The following is a 21,521-nucleotide window of genomic DNA, read 5'->3' as shown; positions in this document are numbered from 1 at the left end:
CTTGGGTTCAGAAACATTTAGTGGCCCTGAATCAAGGTCACAGTCATTCAGTGATAGAACAAAATAAGAAACTAGATGGGTTTCCAATTCAAGGTTCTTGTTTGTCTCAGATTTTAAAATATAGATGTGTTTTATGTTGACAATTTGTCATTATGTGCAGCTTTTTAGGACAGTGATAGGTAACTTAGCCACATAGTTACTTAAACCTCTCATTTCTGCATTAGCTTTTTACACTATATTATAGTCCTGATAGCTGCCTATCCTTATTTTCTTTGCCTGCTTGTATACCTATTTTTAATCTTGCTTATATTTTTATAAGCTGCCTTAAATCCTTCTTTGAATGATACAGTGTCCAAATGAATAAAGTACTCAAAGTGATACTTTGTGTTAATGCTGATTATTTATTTTTCCATAATATCTTTTTTTTTTTTTGATTTTATTTATTTATTTGACAGAGAGAGACACAGCGAGAGAGGGAACACAAGCAGGGGGAGTGGGAGAGGGAGAAGCAGGCCTCCCGCCGAGCAGGGAGCCCAATGCGGGGCTCGATCCCAGGACCCCGGGATCATGACCTGAGCCGAAGGCAGACGCCCAACGACTGAGCCACCCAGGCGCCCCTATCTTTCCATAATATCTATGGCATGTCAGAGATCCTGGCAATGTTAGTTATTCTAAGAGCATTTCATCTTTTTTATCTATCAGAGGTAGCAGTAGAAACAAACTTCCTAAGTGGAATGCCTAAAAAAATTACCATTCTTTTATTTCTTCAGAAAGCAATAACACTCTGATCCTCAAAATAAAAACTTTGAAATTGTTTTTAGAAGCCTGAAAATGACTTAGTGTATTTAGTACTTAAAATGAAAGACTGGCTGATAGGATTGAAATATTACCCAGATATTTTAAAAAGCATTGCAGTTTATGGTCAGCTGATTTCAGTAAGAGTGCCAAGGCCATTCAGTGGGAAAAGAATATCCTTTAGTGCTACGGCAGTAGGATAGCTGCATGGCAAAGAAAGAGTTTGGACCCCACCTCATACCGTACATAGATTAACTGAGTGTGGATCAAAGATCCAAATGTAAAAGCTTAAAAGTATAAAATTCTTTAAAGGAAACATAGATGAAAATTTGCATGACTTGTATTAGGCAGCAATTTTTTAGATAGGACATGAGAAAAGCAAGCAACAAAAGAAAAAATAGATAGATAAAATCAGACATCAAAATTAAAAACACTATCAAGGAAATACAATCTATAGAATGGGAGAAAAGTTTGCAAATTACATATATCTGATAAAGCTCAAGTTTCCAGAATATATAAAGAAGTCTTACAAATCAACAATATGAGGACAAATAACCCAATTAAAAAGTGGACAAAGGAGTTGACTAGATAGACATTACTCTAAAGAAGATATACAGATAACCAATAAGCACTGGAAAGATGTTCAACATCATTAGGGAAGTACAAATCAAAACTGTGATGAGATACCACTTCACACCCACTGGGATGCATATAATTTAAAAATGGATGATAAATGTTAGTAAAGATGTAGAGAAATTGGGACTCTTACTCATTACTAGTGAAATATAACATGGTACACATCCTATGGAAGCAGCTTTGGCAGTTCCTTAAAAAGTTAAATAAGGTTATCCTCTAACCCAGCAGTTCTGCTCCTAGGTATGTATCCAAGAGAATTGAAAACCTGTTCACACAAGTATGCATACACAAATAGTATAGCTTTCTTCAGAATAATCAAAAAATGGAAAGAACTCAAATGTCCATTAACTGAGGAATGGATAAACAAAATGTGGTATATTCACACAATGGAATATTACTCAGACATAAAAAGCAATAAAGTACTGTTATATACTACCACATGGATAAACCTCAGAAATTTTATGCCATGTGAAAAAAGTCAGACACAAAGGCCGTATATTATATGGTCCCATTTATATGAAATGTCCAAAATAGACAAATCCATAGAGTCAAAAAGCAGATTAGTAATTGCTGGGGGATTGATGGGAGAGGGGAATTGGGACTAACTGCTAATAAGTAGTTTATTTTTGTAGTGATAAAAATGTTCTGGAATTAGATAATGGTGATGATTGTACAACATAATGAATATACAAAAAGCCACAGAAATGTACACCTTATTTTTTTTTTTTTAAGATTTTATTTATTTATTTGACACAGAGAAACAGTGAGAAAGAGAACACAAGCAGGGAGAGTGGGAGAGGGAGAAGCAGGCTTCCCGCAGAACAGGGAGCCCGATGTGGGGCTCGATCCCAGGACCCTGGGATCATGACCTGAGCCGAAGGCAAAGGCTTAATGACTGAGCCACCCAGGTGCCCCAGAAATGTACACTTTAATATGGTGAATTTTATATTATATGAATTGTATTTTAATGAAATACTACAAATTTTTAAAAAGCATTGTGTACCCAAAATAAAAGGACAGATGAAAGATTAGAGACTGAGATTATGAAGGATTTCCAATCATAAAGAAGTGAAATAATTTGGTACCTCCAAACCCCCCATGACTGATAGAGAACTTTATCTATTATGTGGCTTCAGAAGATTAAGAAAGGTCCTGTGGTGTGGCTTTTACAGCTGGACAGGAAAAATCAGAATCATTACATGGCCCTCTGCTCAGAGCCAAGGAATGTGGTTAGAAATGTTATGCAAATTGAGGTGATAAAACCAAATTACCTCCACTCAGTAAATCACCTGTAGTTCAGAAACAGCAGGGAGGTTGGAAAACTAATAGGGAGTGTGGGTAGGACTGAAGGGATGTGATTTTTCTTTTTTAATGTACAATCCAACAGCAACTCTCCCTAGATTTTGTGCTAAAATAAGAGCATTTTCACACATTTTAATTGCTCTGCGATAACAACAGTGTGAACTCCATCCACAAACATTTATTATCTACTTAATTTTGCTCTAATTTCAGTGTAGCAAGAATTCACCTTGTAAGTGGGAATAACTGTCCGTTTAGTAAAAAGAAATCCCTTCCCACATTGCTAATCCTATTGTGCATTTCTATAATAAAGTATTAATAACAAATGGCCTTTTATATTTCTCCATTTTAAGGTTGCGTTTTTAGATTACTATTTTCAAAGTAGCATCTTTATGAACTGGAACCCCACTTGCTCCTTGAACATTAGTAAAGAATATTAAAATTGAAGAAGTTAATGTTTCTTAAGATTTCTAATCAGGATTTTAGATGAGACTTATATGCCTTTATAAACTTTATAGTACTTGGTGCTGTAATGTTCATGATAAACTATACGGAACTGTCTATAAGATGCATTTAGAAATGAGATTTGTATAATTTCATAGCTATCTAAATTGTTCTGATTATTTTCCAGACCTGTCATATACTCCATCCTTTATAGTGATGCTACAGAACAGAGAGGAATGGATAAAAATATTGGCGAGCAACTCAATAAAGCTTATGAAGCCTTTCGACAGGCATGTATGGATAGAGATTCTGCAGTAAAAGAACTACAGCAAAAGGTATATGGTTTTGGTTTTGAAAGTTCTTATTTATTCTGGCAAATGGAAATTTGAGAATCTTTTGCAAGTGAAAAATATTGTATTGTTACAAACTTTCTTGAAGAACTGTAATAACTAAAACACTGAGATATATATTAATGGATGAAATTTAAGATTCTTATTTGTTGTTTTTTATTTAAAAAATAAAATTTTTTTATTTTTAAAAATAAAATTATTTTTAAAATTTAAAATTTTTTAGGAAAAAAAAAACATTGTGACCTGAAGGAATAGTTCATGAAGAGCATCATCCTCCATAAATAATTTTTAATTTTCAGTTTCAAAAGATGGTAATTAGAAGAAAGGTATATTTCCTAGGCATAAATTTAGTAGTTCCCAGGCACATGTCTGTCATTGGTCCATGATTAGGTCTTCACTGATCTGCAGCAAAATGAGAAAAATAAGAATGTAATGAACTTCTCGTAATGCTAAATTTATCCAATTCAAAATTCTGTCCTTTATTCTCATACTGTGTTTCCATACTATCAGATTTTAGGGCAGGATTTTATTAACACACACTTTTGTGAGATGCTAATGATAGAGTTTTTATTTGCTTATTTAATATCACTATTTAGGAGTGTTTTGGGGGTCCCAGTACCAAAAAACACATTCTGTGTTGTCTAGAGGGACTCACAGGACTTAGCATACAGTAACACTCACAGCTAAGATTTATTACATTGACATAATAAAGATACACAGTCAGATCATTAATGTAAAACATCAGGCAGACTCTGGAGGGATCCACATGCAGGCCTCCTATGCTCTTTCCCTCCAGTGAGGGGTCACACAGAGTGCACCCTGCCTCCAGCTTCAAAAACTTAGTCATTCAGGTGCAGTCCTTCTACATAGGGAACTTCATTTGAAACTCAAGAATTCAGGGTTTTTATTAAGAGCTGGTCACATAGATATCCTATGTCAATCAAAATTTCAGACTCTCAGAAGGAAAGTAGGTCTTCCCCATAAATCTCATGGTACAGTCTAATTAAGCTGGCACAACAGTCAACTTTATTACTTTATCGACTTTATCACAAGTCAGGTTCCCGGATGCCAGCCAAGGGCCAACCTTGCAATAGTTTCAACAGGCAGTTGAAAGTGGGAGATCTTGAATTGGTTACCTCATTTAAGAAACAATTTTATTAGCCTTAAAATTCTGAAGTCTCGAATATGCTAGCCATGCAATTCTTAGTCACTTCCATAAATATAGGAACTACACAATTCTCTTCATCCTTTCTACTTGACACATCTATAAAACTAGATGTTATACGTACTTCCCTGTATTTCTCAGAAATCATTATTTGTGATTCTCCTGTTTGTTTGCAAAAGATTACTTCCAGTTATATGGGTAGACTTGTGGACTAGGTCTTCCTTAGGGGTACACAGGAGAAACAGGGGCATAACAATGACAGGGAGTTTTCCAAATTATTGAAGTTTAGAATTTGGATTTCTTTGCATTTCCAGTTCAGGTATAAAGCGTAATCACATTTTAAAAAACAAGAACAACAACAAAATCCCAACTTTTATTCTTCTTATTTTCCCATTAGGTTCGTTAAGAAACTTCAACAATCTTATACTTGTTCTAGGAAAGTTAGGAAACAGAATTAGGGAAGAGGAGTATTGAGATATTCTTAGGTTGAGGCAGAAACAGAAATTTCTCTAACTGCTCCTCTGCCTTCACTGCCAATGGTAAGCAACCAGAAACTTGTGATTTAACTTTTTAACTGCCATGGAAAAAGCCTTTGCTCACATCAGCAATTATCCAAAGGATGGTAAAGGGATAGATATATATATATGTATTTTAGTGTTTGTCAGGTATTCAAGAATAAAAGAAAACATGTATACTCTCTATTCTTATATAGTAAACTCAAAATATCCTGATTTATTTAAGAAAAATCAATGAATGTCTGCTGCATACTGGGCCTTTGATGAGGTTCTAGGAATGCTGAAACAAAACATAGTTTATGCCCTTAAGGAACTTTCCAATAAGAAGATAAAAAGGACGATTAATAGTTATTACCACAGTGTACTAAGTGCTATAGTGGAGATCTGTGGGGGCTAACAAATAAACACAAAGAAGAATCACCCAAATCAGTCTGGGAGGATCAGGTCATAAGCCCACTCTCAAGCCCAAAGCTTGGGCTAAGATTAGGAGTTGGGTAAATTAAGGGGGCGGGGGGAGCAGTTTATATAATAAAAACACAAAAGTGAGGTAATATATGGTACATTCCATGTACAATAAGGTGATTCTATGGCTCCAACAAGAACAATAAAGAAGTACAGGAAAAAAAGCTGTGAAGGTAGACTAGGGCCCTATCTTGAGGAATATGACTAAGTAGTTCATACTGTATTCTTATTCAATCCGAGTTTACTGAAGGATTAATGTATATGCTTTAAAAAAGTCTTCCTGACATTTGGATATAGGATAGAGGGCAATGTGGAATTCAGGCTCAATAAGCATGGAGATGATAAACAATGGTCTAAGAGCCAGGAATATAAAAATAAGTGGCAGTCATCAAGTTGCACTTTATGAATTTTTATATGTGTGTGTGTATAATATATGTATAATTATATATAAATATCTATTAATATACATATGTTATATAGTTAGCCCTTGAAAAAGTGCAGGGGGGTTAGGGGTGCTGACCCCCCATGTAGTCAGAGATCTGCATGTTAACTTTTGATTCTCTAAAAACATAACTACTAATAGTCTACTGTTGACTGGAAGCCTTACCAATAACCAATAAACAATTGATTAACATATATTTTGTATGTTATATGTATTATATACTGTATTCTTACAATAAAGTAAGCTAGAGAAAAGAAAATGTTACTAAGAAAATCATAAGAAAAAGTATATTTATATATAGTAATGTACTGTATTTATTGGAAAAAAATCCACATATAAGTGGATGCATACTGTTCAAGGGTCAACTGTACATATATTATACTTCAGTGTAAAAAAAAATAAATCAATGGCACTCATTTCAAGCAGTCAACATGAGAACTTAAATTAAGCATTAAGGATGAATTAAGGAAGAGATCTAAGATTTATTTAGGAAATAGAATAGAAAGCAGGTGGCACCTGAATGCAGGCCACTTCTGAGTGTGATAACATAGATTCTAGGAGGATACCCAGGTATCTGGAATAGAAAACTGCATTGATGGTGGTGCTGATGACTAAAAGGATCAGTAGAGAAGAAGATACAGATTTATAGATGGGGAAATAAAATGTGTAATTAGGTTTTAGTTACCAGGTTTAGTTACCTGCGGGACATGCAGGTTAAATTGTCCAATGGATAGTTGCAAATATGGAACTAGAAGCCTTTATTATAGCCTTGAATAAAATAGCATTTCCAGGTTCGAGTGTATAGGGCAAAGGAGTATTTGAAAGATAAGAGTGTGAGAGGAAGGAAATAAGGCCAACCAGTTGGTCATTGGAGATTCAAAACTAGGTTAAAGGATTGACTATGAAACAAGAGGAGAAACACCTATTCCTCTGAGAAGTGGAAGGAACAAGAAAAAAAAATACGTGTACACAAAGATAAGTTTGCAGATCAGAAATGGTGGTGGCAGGAAGTTAGCAAGGTTTTCATCTATCATTTATATGTGGAATCTAAAGAAGTCAAATGGTGGTTACCAGGGGTTAGGAGGTGGGAATAAGACTGATGCTGTTTAAGGATATAAACTTATAAATGTATAACTTATAATGAGTAGTGAATAAGCCATAAAGATCTAATGCACAGTATAATGAATATAGACAATAATATTGTACTATAATTATATAATGTAAATATTGCTACAAGAGCAATCATATTACAATATGTAAATGTATCAAAGCACACTGTATACTTTAAATTTACATAATGTTCCATGTCAAATTTATTCAGTAAAAAAATAGAGTTATAATGTAAGAGTCTATTTTTTTTTCTGTGAAATGCAAGGTGAGGTCATCTGAATGAAGTGATTTTAGGTTATTCTGAGAGTAGTAGTAAAGAAGTGAAACAGCTTCAGTTAAGAAATGAGAGAAGAAAAATGTTACATCCAACATTTACTGAATTTTTGGTGATAATCCATGTTTGTTGTCATTTTTTTCAGCAGCTTTCTTGGTATAGAAGTGGAATGAGCAGATGGCCAAATCCAGGATTAGGAGATTGCGGAGTTAAGAATAGAATAATGTTAGGTGGCTAGAAAGGGTACAAAAGCAATTGAAATTGTGTGCTTTGAAATACAAACTAACATCAGAAAGAAGTTAATCTAGGAGTCTAATAGACTAAGAACAAAAAGAGGGTTTATGTCTGAGGTCTCCATGAAGTGAGAGAACAGATACAGAAGGAGTAGAAGAATGTGAGAGGTCTATTAGTAATAGACTATTACTAATGAGTTTTTGAATTGATGTTTAGGATCTCTGTCTTCATGATGTGTCATGAAAGTGGGTAGCCGGAGTGGGATTGAGAAATTCAAGAAACAGATCTATTAGAACACTTCTCCTAAAGTGGTGATAAGATCAGGAGCATTTGGAGAGACTGTGTGAAAGGAAGAGCCAAGGAGCACTGGCTGGCTCCGATGGTTAAGCGTTTGCCTTCGGCTCAGGTCATGATCTCAGAGGCTTGGGATCGATCCCCACATCAGGCTCCCTGCTCAGTGGAGAGTCTGCTTCTCCCTCTCCCTGTGACCCTCCTCCCTGCTTGTGCATGCATGCTCTCAAATAAATAAATTATTTTTTTTTAAAGGAAGAGCCAAAATTCTTGAATGTGAGAGAATGACTGGTATGTTGTAAGATAAACGGTTTCGAGGAGAGACTGGTATAATTGAATGCCTTGTGGATGGTCTTTTGCTTAAATTTAAAGGACTAATGGTTCAGAAGTAGCAATGATGAGGCAAGATAGTGCGCATCTTTTTGTTCTTCCACTTCCTATTCCATCCAGTGCCCAACCCCTGTGGTTTGATGTAGACAGCTTCATATGAGGAGACTGCAGAGGCATCTGTATCCTCAGAAGACAATGTAATAATTCCCATTTTAAAGCAAGACACCAGTCTTTTTGAAAGTCAGATTTATTGGCCATTACATTCTCTATAGTATAATGAAATAGGAGTTCTGACATAAAATTTTATACTTTGATCTCATTCATTATGTTTTTTTTAATTAACTTTTTTCTAAAATATTATTGTGAAAAGACCTGTATACTTTTGATATTTCTTGGGATTTTGTTTTATGGAACATTTGTTGTTTTTCGAATTATAGAATCAGAGGTGCCAAGTGTAAATCACTAATTTGTTCCAATCTACTCCCAGAAATGAAATTGAACTTTGAAGTAAAACAAGCTAGATATTCCTCATTTAAAATCTTTAGTAATAAGGTGACAAATACAAGCTCTCAAACTTACAGTATGAAAATTAGAGCAAAGGCTCTGAGTGGTGATTTTGGTAAAGGAAATTATTACTTGATTTGATTTTATTCGGATATTTTGAGTTCATATGTAAGAAGATTAGTCAGGGGAAGATGGTTAGCAGGCAGTTGAAGTGTGGATCTTTAAAGTAAGGTACCAGTTGGAAATACCAATTTGGGAATCATCTTCACAGAGATATTTGGAGTGATGGGAGGAGGAAGTACCAATGGGAAAGAGAACAGAGCAAGAGAAGAAAAGCAAGAGGACAACCTTGGAGAAGTTGCCTGGCATTCTGATGGCAAAAAGGCCCCAAGGGCTGTGCTGTCAGTGAGTCTACCTGCCCTTCCTAACATTATGCTTAAAGAATTGGTCTATTAAGTGACATCAGCAAGATGGCAAACTAGGAAGTGGTAGGCCCTTGTTCAGACTGATTGAAATAATTTTAGAGGAGCTCTGGAAATCAGTGATCTTCAGCAACCAAGCAGACCCTAGTCAAGAAAAAGCCATATTCAAAACTGTAGGAAATTTCCTGGCATTTCTTCTTGCCCTGGACCCACTCCCTGCCCATGATCGTGTGGTGCAGTTGGGAGGAAGTAGCCCAAATTCTTGGTTCCCTCCCTCAGAAAGGAAAGAGCAAGTTAGAACTTGTTTGAAACATCCTGACCTGTCTGTGGACTATCCAGCGGACTGTTTTCTGTCTCACTTGACTTGGAGCTCAGAGTTGGGAATGGTAGCATAGTTTGGGTAGCATAGTATGGGTCCAGCATAGGCTGGAAGCTGTGGAAGGCAGTGTTGGGCAGCATAGCATGTGGAAAGAGGCTGCAGTGGACATCTAAGTGTAAGAGATTGAAGGAAGAGGAATATAATAAACATCTAAGGTCCTATAAAGCTGGGGTAAGACTTTTTGAGAAGTTAACATACTTCCAACAAGCCAGGGAAAATCAGAAACAAACAGAAACATACACACACTAGCCCAAACAAGATACACACTCAGAAAATACCTGGAAGACCGTAAAGCTTTACCCTGAGCTAATCATAAGGCTAACGGGCCTGCTAATTATAATCAATGAAGATCTTTCACACCTGGTGGCAAAGACTAGGAGAGTTTATTCACATACCCCAGTTTTCAACAAATTACAAGGCCTACAAAGAAACAGGGAAATGTAGCCCTTTTTAAAGAATATCATAAATTTCCAGAAACAGTCCTTGATAAACATGCATCAGACTTACTAGACAAAGACTTTAAAACAGTGTCATAAATATGCTCCAAGAGCTAAAGGAAAACAGAATGAAAGGAAATGAGGAAAGCAATAATATAAACAAAATGAGAATATCAACAGTGAGACCAAGTATTTTTAAAAAGTGAAACATTCTTGAGTTAAAAAATAGAACATATGAATTGAAAATTGCACTAGAGGGGTTCAGGGGCAGACTTGAACAGGCAGAAGAAAAAAATCCATGAACTCAAAAATAGGTCGTTTGAAATAATGGAGTCTGAGGAGCAAAAAGAAAAGTGAGCAGAGCCTAAGAGATTTATGGGACACTATCAAGTGGAGCAATATACACATTATAGGAGAAGGTAAAGGGAGAGAAATTAAAGAAATAGAAAAAAAAAGAAGTAGATTGAAGAAATAATAAATGATAACTTCCCAAATTTGGGGAACAACATGAATATACAAGTCCAGGAAGCTCAACAAATTCCATGTAGGATAAATCCAAAGAGCCCTCCATCAAACTACATTGTAATCAAACTGTCAACAAAAACAAAAAAAGAATCTGGAGAGCATCAAAAGAAAAGGGACTCATCATGTAGAAGGGAGGCCCCAATAATACAGTCGGTGAATTTCTTAGCAGAAACCTTGCAGGCTACAAGGCAATGGGATGATATTTTTAAGGGCTGTAAGAAAGAAATCTGTTAACCAAGTATACTGTATATCTGGTCACACTGTCCTTGAAATGAAGGAGAAATTCAGATTTTCCCAAACAAAAGTGGAAAGAGTTCATTACCACTAGACCTGACCTAGAAGAAATGCTGAAGAGTGTCCTTCAAGTTGAAATGAAAGCTGGATAGTAATTTGAATTCAGGTTAGTTTGATATCAAGTTAAGATAGTGTCATAACTTCAGGACGTTGTATGTAGTCTCAGTTGTAACCTCAAAGAAAATACCTACAGAATATACACAAAAGGAAAGGGAAAGAGAATCAAAATGTGTAAATGTGTCACTACAAAAAAATCAACTAAACACAGAGGAAGGCAGTAATGGAGGAAACAAAGAACAAAAAGCTGTAGGATAGGGGCGCCTGGGTGGCTCAGTTCGTTAAGAGACTGCCTTCGGCTCAGGTCATGATCCTGGAGTCCCTGGATCGAGTTCCGCATCAGGCTCCCTGCTCGGCAGGGAGCCTGCTTCTCCCTCTGACCCTCCCCCCTCTCATGTGTGCTCTCTCTCTCATTCTGTCTCAAATAAATAAATAAAATCTTAAAAAAAAAAAATATTAAAAAAAAGAAAAAGCTGTAGGATATACAGAAAACAACAAAATGGCAAAAGTAAGTACTTCCCTGCTGGTATTTACTTTGAAGTGTAAATGGATCAAACACTCTAATCAAAAGACATAGGTTAGCAGAATGGATAAAAAACAATCCCACTATGTGTTATATACAAGCCTAACTTTAGATTTAAGCACATGCATAGGTTGAAAATGAAAGGATGGGAAAAGATTCAATGCAAATAGTAACCAAAAGAGAGCAAGGGTGTCTATATTGATATCAGACAAAACAGACTTTGTATCAAAGTTTTTTATAGAAGATAAAGAGGGGCGTTATATAACGAAAAAATTATCAATTGTCAAGAAGATATAGTAATTATATATGCACTAAACATCAGAACTCCAAAATACATGATGCAAACATTGACAGTATTCAAAGAAGAAATGATAGCTCTACAGCAACTCTGGGGCACCTGGGTGGCTCAGTCAGCTGATCATCTGACTCTTGGTCCTGGCTCAGGTTTTGATCTCATGGTTGTAAGTTCAAGCTTTGCATTGGGCTCCACGCTGGGCATGGAGCCTACTTAAAAAAAAAAACAAAAAAACTTCAATACCCTACTATCAACACTTTCAAAAAGGGACAGAGCAACCAGATTAGAAGATCAGTAAGGAAAATGAGGTCTTGAACAACATTGTAGACCAGTTGGAACTGACAGACGTATATAGAATACCCCACTCAACAAGAGCAGAAGTCACATTTTTCTCAAGTTCTTGTGGAACACTATCCAGGATCGCCCGTATGTTAGGCCATTAAAAATGACATAATAAATGTTAAAAGATTGGAATCATACAGAGTATCTTTTCTAATCACAATAGAATGAAACTAGAAATCAACAACAGAAGGAAAACAAGGAAACTAAAAATATGTAGAAATTAACACAGTCTTAAACAGCTAGTGGGTCAAAGAAGAAATCACAAGGCAAATTAGGAAATATCTTAAAAGCATAAAAATGAAAACACAGCCTACCAAAACTTATGGGATGCTGTGAAAACTCTGCCAAGAGGGAGAGTAAATACTTAGATTGAAAAGAAGATCTCCAATCAATAACCTAACTTTACCTTAGGAAACTAGACAAAGAAGCACAAACTAAACCTAAAGCTAGCAGAAGGAAGGAAATAGAGATTAACAGTCATTAAAAAGTTCAAAGAATGCCTAGTATCCAGTGGCTTCATGGTGAAATCTGCCAAACATTCAAAGAGGCATTACCACCAGTCCTTCTCATACTCTTCCAGAAATCGAACAGGATGGAACATTTCTTAATACTCTATGAGGCCATCATTACCCTCATACCAAAGCCATACACAGACATTGCAAGAAAACTGCAGACTAATATTTTTTATGCAAAAATCCTCAACAAAATACTAGGAAACCAAATTCAACAGCATATTAAAAGGATTATACACCTTGACCAAGTGAGATTTATTCTTGCAATGCAAAAGTGGTTCAGCATACAAAATCAGTCAGTGGAGTACATCACTTTAACAGAATGAAGAGGGGGAAAACCACATGATCATTTCAACTGATACAGAAGAAGCAGTTGACAAAATTCAAACCCCTTTAAAGCCTTTTAAAAACACTCAACAAACCAGGAATAGAAGGAAATATTTCAACATAATAAAGGCCATTTATGAAAACCGCACAACTAACATACTCCATAGTGAAAGACTGAAGACTTTTCTTGTAAGATAGGAGTAAGACAGGATGTCCACTTATACCACTTTTGTTCAACATAGTACTGGAAATCCTACCCAGAGCAATTAGGCAAGAAAAACAGTATCCAAATTGGAAAGGAGGAAGTAAAATTATCTGTTTGCAGATCATCTTATATGGAGAAAACCCCTAATGATTCCACCAAAAAAACCCTGTTAGAACTAATAAATTCAGCAGAGTTGTAGGATACAAAATCAGTGCACAAAAATTAGCATTCCTATACATTAACATTAAATAATATGAAAAAAAATGAAGAAAATTCCATTTACAATATCATCAAAATAAATAATATACTTAGGAATAAACTTACCCAAGTAGATGACAGACTTATACACTGAAAATTACAAAAACACTGCTGAAAAAAATAAGACATCAACAAATGGTAGAAAATTCTGTGTTCATGGATTGGATTTACCTTTAACCATATACAAAAATTAAACCAGAACCTAAATATAAGAGCTAATACTATAAAACTCTTAGAAGAAGTCATAGGGAGAAAATTTCTTTACATTGGATTTAGCAGTGATTTCTTGGATAGGACACCAACAAAAGATTAGGCAACAAAAGAAAAATTAGATAACTTGGACTTCATCAAAATTAAGGCAGCCCAAGGAACGTGAGAAAATATTTGCAAATTATGTATCTGATAAGGGATAGATATCTAGACTAAAGAAACTCTACAGCTCAACAACAACAAACCTGAGTTAAAAATAGGCAAAGGGTATGAATAGACATTCTCCAAAGAAGTTATACAAATGACCTGTAAGCACATGAAGTGATCCTCAGCATTATTAGCCATTGGGGAAACGCAAATCAAAACCACAATGAGATGCAAGTTCATACCAATTGTATTGGCAAAGATATGGAGAAGTTAGAATTCTTGTACATTGCTGATGGAACTGTAAAATGCTATAGCTACTGTGGGAAATGTATGGTATTTCCTCAAAAAAATAAACATAGGATTACCATATGACTCAGCAGTTCCACTTCTGGGTATATACCCCAAAGAATTGAAAGCAGGGACTTGAAGAAATATTTGTATATCCATGTTCATAGCAACCTTATTTATAATAGTCAGAAGATAGAAGCAACCTAAATGTCCATGGATGGATAAATGGATAAACAAAAGGCAGTATATACATAACAATGGAATTTATTCAGCCTTTAAAAGAAGAAAATTCTGACACATAGTACAACATGGATGAACTTTGAAGATTTTATGCTAAGTGAAATAAGCTAGTCACAAAGGACATATAGATGTATGATTCTGCTTATGAGGTATCTAGAGTAGTGAGATCATAGAGACAGAAAGTAGTAGGGTGGTTTCTAGAGGCTGAGGGAAGTGAATGGAGAGTTAGTGTTTAAAAGGTACAGAGTTTCAGTTGAGGAAGATGAAAAAGTCCTGGAGATAGTTTGTGGTGATGGTTATACAACATTGTGAGTATACTTAATGCCACAGAACTGGACACTTAAGATTGGTTGAAATGGCAAATTTTATTTCTGTATTTTACCACAACTTTTTAAAAATCTGTTGCAAAAAAGGAAAAGAATGGGTGTAACCTGGATTCTCTTACTAGCTATGTTTTATTGCTGTTCATCTGTTTGTACAAACTCACTAGCCTTTTATGACTTAGTTGTCCATACTCCAAGCCAGTTCTTCTCTTCGTGTTTCTGTGAAAAAGTACAATTTAAGACTCCTATTTAAGAAGTCAATGTGCTACATCCATTTAAGAGCATTCTGTCAAGCAAAGGCATCCAAGTATTACAAATTAATGAGGGAAACAAAGCCAAATGCAGGTAAGTGATTTTTAAAATACTACTGGCTGAAACTACAAAAGCACATGCATATTGAAAAAAATGCAAATAATTCAAAATATACAGAATATAAAATGATTGTCTTCTCCCTTACTCTCCAGGGGTAAGCATTGTTAGTAATTTATGAATCATATTTTTCGAAAAATAGAATGGTGCCAATCTGAAAAAGATTAAAATTTTTCAAAAATGTCTTTAACTTTGGGGCACCTGGGTGGCACAGTTAAGCGTCCTACTCTTAGTTTTAGCTCAGGTCATGATCTCAGGATCATGAGATCAAGCCCCACATCGGGCTCTGCACTCAGCAGGGAATCTGCTTAAGACTCTCCCTCTCCCTCTGCCCCTCCCCACTGTGCAGGAATGCACGTGTGTGCATGCATGCTCTCTCTCTCTTTCTCTCAAATAAATGTATTTTTTTAAATGTCTTTATCTTCATCATCATCATCACTAAAATTTATCAAAGCTTATGTTTACCAAAGTGCTTTGTACAGTCACCTAATTTAATCATTATACAAATCTTGTGAGGAAGTATTTTCATTTTTCAGATGAGGAGAAGGAAGTGCAGAGAGGTGAAATAACTTGCCCACAACCATGTATCTAATAAGTACTAAAGCTAGTAGAACTGTGATTTGAAAAAATCTCCCTGACTGTAAATATCATGTCTATAACTTCTTTGCCTAAAATCATCAATAGTCTCAGATTCATACATAATAGGGCTACCTCATTCCATTTAATGGCTGACCATATATATCTCTTCTACTACCTCTTCCTTTTTTAACATTCCAGATAGCATGTTTGATTTTCCTCATTTCTTCTTGAGTCCCACTTCTTTAATCTCCTTTGTAGGTTTATTCTCTACCACCAGGCCTGGTACATTTTAGTTTTTCAAGACTTTCTTCACTTCTTATTTTATGTTCTTATATGAGCTATCTCATCTTCTATAATTTCAGATACCTATGACAATGACTCCTAAATTTATCTCCCTACTCCAGATCTGCCCTCTGAGCTCTATATCTCATTGCTACTTGGAAGGATATTAAACTGAATGCCCAGACCTCCACTAATTTTTCCTCATCTGTATCATTTCAAAGGAGTTATGAGTTTTACAAACTGCTGTGGAGAATTATACTGCCTTTTATTTATCCTAAATTACCTCACTTAAATTTCAAAGGGTGATTCCTCATTCTATTACTAGCATCCTGCTATTGATCATCAAGTATATTTACTTTCCCTGGCCCCTAAGTATTTTCCTCTTTTAGTTCAATACCAAATTTTCCATTGTTATACCTAGGCACTCTTGCCACCATGCCCTTAAATTATATTAGAATCTCTCATTTTAAGAACACATAACTATTTTTAGCTTTTCTTTCCAGTATAGCCTTCATTCTACTCCATACTAAAATGTCACATATCCCCAGATAATGCTGAACCAGTTGCATCCTCTTCCTCATTCAGCCCTTAAATTTATATTACATTATAAAACAGAAAGGAAAATTACCATTCATTGAATGAATACATTTTACAAGTTTCACATACTTTATATGTAAATCCTCCTAGCCTGGCAAAGTAGATATAGTTAGCCCATTTTCAAATGAAAAAACTGAGACTCGGAAATAAGTTAATTTTTTCAGCCAATGTGGCAGAATGTATACTGAAACTAGGTTTATCTGAATCCAGATTTATTTTACTAACCTAGCTAAATCACAGCCCATTCCAGGTATTCAAACTGTTCTTCCCATTACTATGAATAACCTATTTTGGGTTCTTCTTTTCTTGGATGAATCCTTCCTGTGTGATTTATATGTCTCGTATGAAAAGAGGCTGGAGTATAATGTTTGTTACTGATGGTTCTTTCTTTCATCCTACAATTTATGATGTCCCAGGTACATAATAAATGCTGGGATTCAAAGATAAATAAAACATAGAGCATGCACTTAAAAGGTTCATAATCTGATATCGCTTATTCTGTTTGTTGCCTTGTGTAAGCATTCATATGTACCCATGCTAAGAGGTCTTCTGATTGTTCCAAAGTAGAGGGATGTTTTAATCACAGTAGCCCCTGACATGGACAGCTTTTAATATGCTTACAGAATAAGAGAAGAAACTCTTACACAGGGCAGTGGTAGAGTTTTTTGGTCCTTGAATTAGTTACTGTACAGGATAAACTATTGTTAACAAGAGACCAAGAAGTACTGTGCTTAATTAAGATAGAAGTTTATCCTCATGCAATAGTCCAAAGGTGAGTAGCCAGGGATAGTAAGGCAGCTCTACCATTCCTTAAAATACGGTTTCCCTCTCTGGAATCACAGTGGCCGTTCGACTTGTTAACATTTCCCTGCCAGTGAGAAAAGAGAGAAGCATGGAAGAGCAGATAGTTTTCTTTTAATTATGCAGTCCAAAATTTGTACAGGTCACTTCTGTTCACATCGTATGAACAGAACGTAGACATATGGTCATATGGCTGTAAATATAGTCTCAACTAGATGACTATGTGTCCGGGTAAAAGTCTGTATTACTAAAAGAAAAAACAAATGTATATGGGGGAATAATTAGCAGTCTTTGCAACATCTTTTGACTGACTAGGCTAAAGTTGCCGGAGAGTATCAAATATCACAAGAGTCCATAATATGGACTTAAAATATTTAATCAATTTTATACTTATACCAAGTTGCTTCTCATCCATTTCTGCCACTGTTCTGTGGAAGAAACAAAATATATTTAATAAAGACTTCAGTATCCTCTATTGGTTCTTAGACCATCTTTTCAAAAGAAGAATAATAAAATAATTAAAACATTTTGAGGGCGCCTGGGTGGCTCAGTTGGTTAAGCGACTGCCTTCGGCTCAGGTCATGATCCTGGTGTCCCGGGATCGAGTCCCGCATCGGGTTCCCTGCTCGGCGGGGAGTCTGCTTCTCCTTCTGACCCTCCTCCCTCTCATGCTCTCTGTCTCTCATTCTCTCTCTCTCTCAAATAAATAAAATAAAATAAAAAAAAAAATACATTTTGAAATTTTAAAATTGCCATTTAAAATCAGATTACCATATTCATAAATGAATTGTTTCAGAAAACGTCCTACAGCTGATCTCTTGCTTTTCCCAAGATCTTTGCATTATGTAAAAAGAAAATAGAAATCTCCTTCATTGAAAAGAGAAATGTGGAGGGATGCCTGGGTGGGTCAGTCAGTTAAGCAGTTGACTCTTGATTTTGGCTCAGGTCATGATCTTCTGGGATCCAGCCCTGCATCAGGCTCTGCAATCAGTGTGGAGTCTGCTGGAGATTCACTCTCCCTCTCCCTCTGCTCCTCCCTCTGCTCATGCTCTTTCTGTCTCTCAAAATAAGTAAAATCTTTTTAAAAAAAATTTTTAAAAAGAAATGTGGCCTAAAACATATTTGTCTCTTCTTGCCGTTCTTGGTTAAAAGTGAAAAATCAACAATGTCTTGTATACAAAGGTAGAAATCTCTTAATTATAAGATAGTTCAGGTGCTTACAAAGAAAATTCCCTTTCTTTGTACTGCAAAGAAAAGGGAAAGATACAGAATATTTAGAGCCATCCCATTTGCTAAGTAAAGAGCCTTACTGACTAATCAGTGAGTCTAAGATGAAATCCTCAAGACTAAATTTAACCATGCACTGTCTTTTTGTCATAAATTACAGATCCAAACTTTTTTTTTTAATTTTATATATTTATTTGAGAGAGAGTAAGCGAGAGAGAGAGAGAGAAAGCACAAGCTGGGGTAGGGGCAGAGGGAAGGGGAGAAGCAGACTCCTTGCTAAGCAGGGAGCCCAATGCAGGGCTTAATCCCAGGACTCTGGGATCATGACCTGAGCCGAAAGCAGACGCTGAACCAGCTGAGCCACCCAGGCGCCCCAGATCCAAACATTTTTCTGACAACAAATGTTAAGGCATTAAGGATTGTGTTGTCAGATTGCTTTATCCTAGAGTTAGTCTTGACCCATCTGAAATGTAAAGTGTCAGGCTTATGTTACCTCTAAAAGCTTATAGAATATGTTTTCTAGGATTGTATGAAGGTATAAAATGCCTTTATTATAGGTACTGCTTTATTTAATAATGCCTTTACTTTCACTTAAGATGTGCATGGCTTCATTCTTTACCACCCTTCTTTTTTCCCTTTCTTTCGTCCCCGAAATCTGGGTAAAGTGTCTGTGCGATTGGAGCAGTTGACGCTTGTTTTTTTCTACTGAAGCTACTGGTATTGGAATAAAAGTGCTCTGGCCATTTCTGATCAAAATTTTATTTCTTCTACTGTACATTGTCAGTACTTTGCCATAGACTCATTTTCTACCTATCAAAATTTAAAATATTTGTATTATTTGTTCCAGATTTTTATTTCCAGAAATATATCCTATCAAAACTTTTAGACAAGTATACTAAGATACAAATTCAAGAAGATCTGTTAATAATTGGGAATGTTTAAATTATGATGTTCACTCAAAGATACTGTGAGCACCTACTCAGTATATTGTATCAGGAACCGTTCCACGTACTGGGTTCATGGAATGGTGGTACATCTAGTAAAGCAGAGACTAGTCAATCTCATAAATGTAAATTTTCAAGCTCTGATAAGTATTTTTTTTTAATGTTTTATTTATTTATTCATGAGAGTCAGAGAGAGAGAGAGAGGCAGAGGCAGAGGGAGAAGCAGGCTCCCTGCCCAGCAGGGAGCCCAATGCGGGACTCGATCCCAGGACCCTGGGATCATGACCTGAGCCGAAGGCAGATGCTCAACCATCTGAGCCACCCAGGTGCCCCAAACTCTGATAAGTATTAGGAAGAAATTAGAACATCTCTTAGGGACTTGACCTAATCTATAATCTAGGGGGTCAGAGAAGATAGTCTTTATGAAGGACAGGGTCGGGGTGCTTTCCAGGTGTAAGGACCTGTGTTATAAAGACTCATTGGCCTAAAAGAATTGAAAATATAAGGGAAAGGTGTAATGAGAAGAATCAGGGGCAAGACTGTGTAGGGTCTTTAGAGACCACCATATTGAGGATTTGGGGTTCTGTATTTTGAATGCAGTAGTAAACCATTGAAGATATTTATGGGGAAAGAGTGGGAGGACTGAATGGGTGTTATGATTACATATGCGTTTTGCAAAACAAAATGGCTACAGTTGAGAGAATAGATTGGCTGATACATTTAGGGAGAGCAATGAGGTTATTGCTGTAGTTAATTAAGGTTGTGATGGCTTGAGTGGTGATGGCTACATTGGAGATAAAAAAGTGGATAGATTTGAGAGAGATTCAAGATTAAAACTGACGCTTGGTAATGGATTGACTATAGAACAAGTAGTTGTGAAGGATTGTTACAACTTTCTGGATAGATAGATAGTGGTGCCATATACAAAGAAGGAGTGCAAAGGACCTGATATTGCAGGGAGCTGGGTGAGAGGAGGGAGAAAGAGAAGTTGGAGGGAAGAGATCATCAGTTCTGAATATGTAAAAGTTGAAATGCTTTCCCAACAGCACTTGGCCACATAGATCTAGAGGAGAGACCTAGAAACCTCAAAGGAGCGGTCTGGGTTAGAAGGAGAAATTTGAGAGTCTGGTATATAACATGCCACTTCAGTTAAGATTGTTTAAGGAGAGAGTATATAGCAAAAAGAGGGTCTTGGTAGAACTGCATATACTTACATGATATGCCGTAGTGGTTATTTAGGGGCTGGGGCTTTGGTGGTCAGGCAAACCTGAACTCAAATCCCAGCTCCACTGCCTACTGAGAAACTTTGGGCAGATTATTTTGTACCTCTTCGTGCCTCAGTTTTCTCACCTGTAAAATGTGGGAAATAATCTACTCAGAAGATTAAAGAACTAAAATGAAATAAAATAGAGCTCTCTGATTTTGGTGCATAGTTAAGTATTCAGTGAAATGATCATATGATGATAATGTATTGTTGAAAATTTTGGTTACAGAATAGTTCACAGTTTTTTAAAAATGTATCTTACTTTTGTAAGTAACTTCTGTTACTTACGTATCTGTATGTGCACAGAAGTTCTGAAAGGGTACATACCAAAGTGTCAGTAGTTAACTCTGAGGAGGAATGGAAATCACAGTAAAGGAAGACTCACTTTTTACCTTGTACGTATGTGGAGTTTTGTAGTGGTAGTGATGGTAGACATTTTTGTTGTTTTTGCATTTTCTCAACAAGTGTGCTACTTTTGTAATTTTTAACAGCCATTAATTGTTCCTTAATCATTTTTGACTATTTTTTCTTTTTGTAAACTTTGGACAGCCAGGGTTTTTAGTTTTTTTGCTTGACAGAATGTTTTTGATTCAGTGGAGGTACCACTGAGCTTTGAGCCTTTTTTTTTTTTTTTTTTTTGAGCTTTGAGAGAGCTCAAAAAGAAACTTCTGAGTCCTGGGTTACAATGAACTAGAAGAAAGACTGAGAAAACTGGCTTAGAGCATGGGGAAGTTGTGTGGTAAGTCTGATGACATGTTGTCCATGTTCAGTGGTAGTCAGGGCTTTAGTTAATGGATGCATACGCTACATGCTATGGTAACAT

At 36.0% G+C, this 21,521-nt stretch overlaps 1 protein-coding gene across 10 annotated transcripts in view; it reads left to right on the top strand.

Annotated features, from left to right (window-relative positions):
- The window catches only part of TANK (TRAF family member associated NFKB activator), a 94,696-nt gene that overhangs the window by 32,843 nt on the left and 40,332 nt on the right, over nucleotides 1-21,521 (top strand). For 7 of the 10 annotated variants that reach the window (XR_004076502.2, XM_081814317.1, XM_031030822.2 and 4 more), the window contains exon 2: nucleotides 3,362-3,509. Coding sequence is in view for 9 of the 10 variants with exons in the window: in XM_031030820.2 (XP_030886680.1) it covers nucleotides 3,362-3,509 (148 nt within the window). In the remaining variant the exon portion in view is untranslated. Of the gene's footprint in view, nucleotides 1-3,361; nucleotides 3,510-5,086; nucleotides 5,229-14,817; nucleotides 14,981-21,521 lie in introns of those variants that run through there. The other 3 variants (XM_031030824.2, XM_081814319.1, XM_081814320.1) reach the window with 2 other exon arrangements.

The sequence above is a fragment of the Leptonychotes weddellii genome, chromosome 3 (assembly GCF_054177405.1).
Source record: "Leptonychotes weddellii isolate Sample4059 chromosome 3, ASM5417740v2, whole genome shotgun sequence".
NCBI classification, from domain to species: domain Eukaryota; kingdom Metazoa; phylum Chordata; class Mammalia; order Carnivora; family Phocidae; genus Leptonychotes; species Leptonychotes weddellii.
Note: the sequence above shows the minus strand (reverse complement) of the source record. Positions and strands in the feature narration are given on the sequence as shown.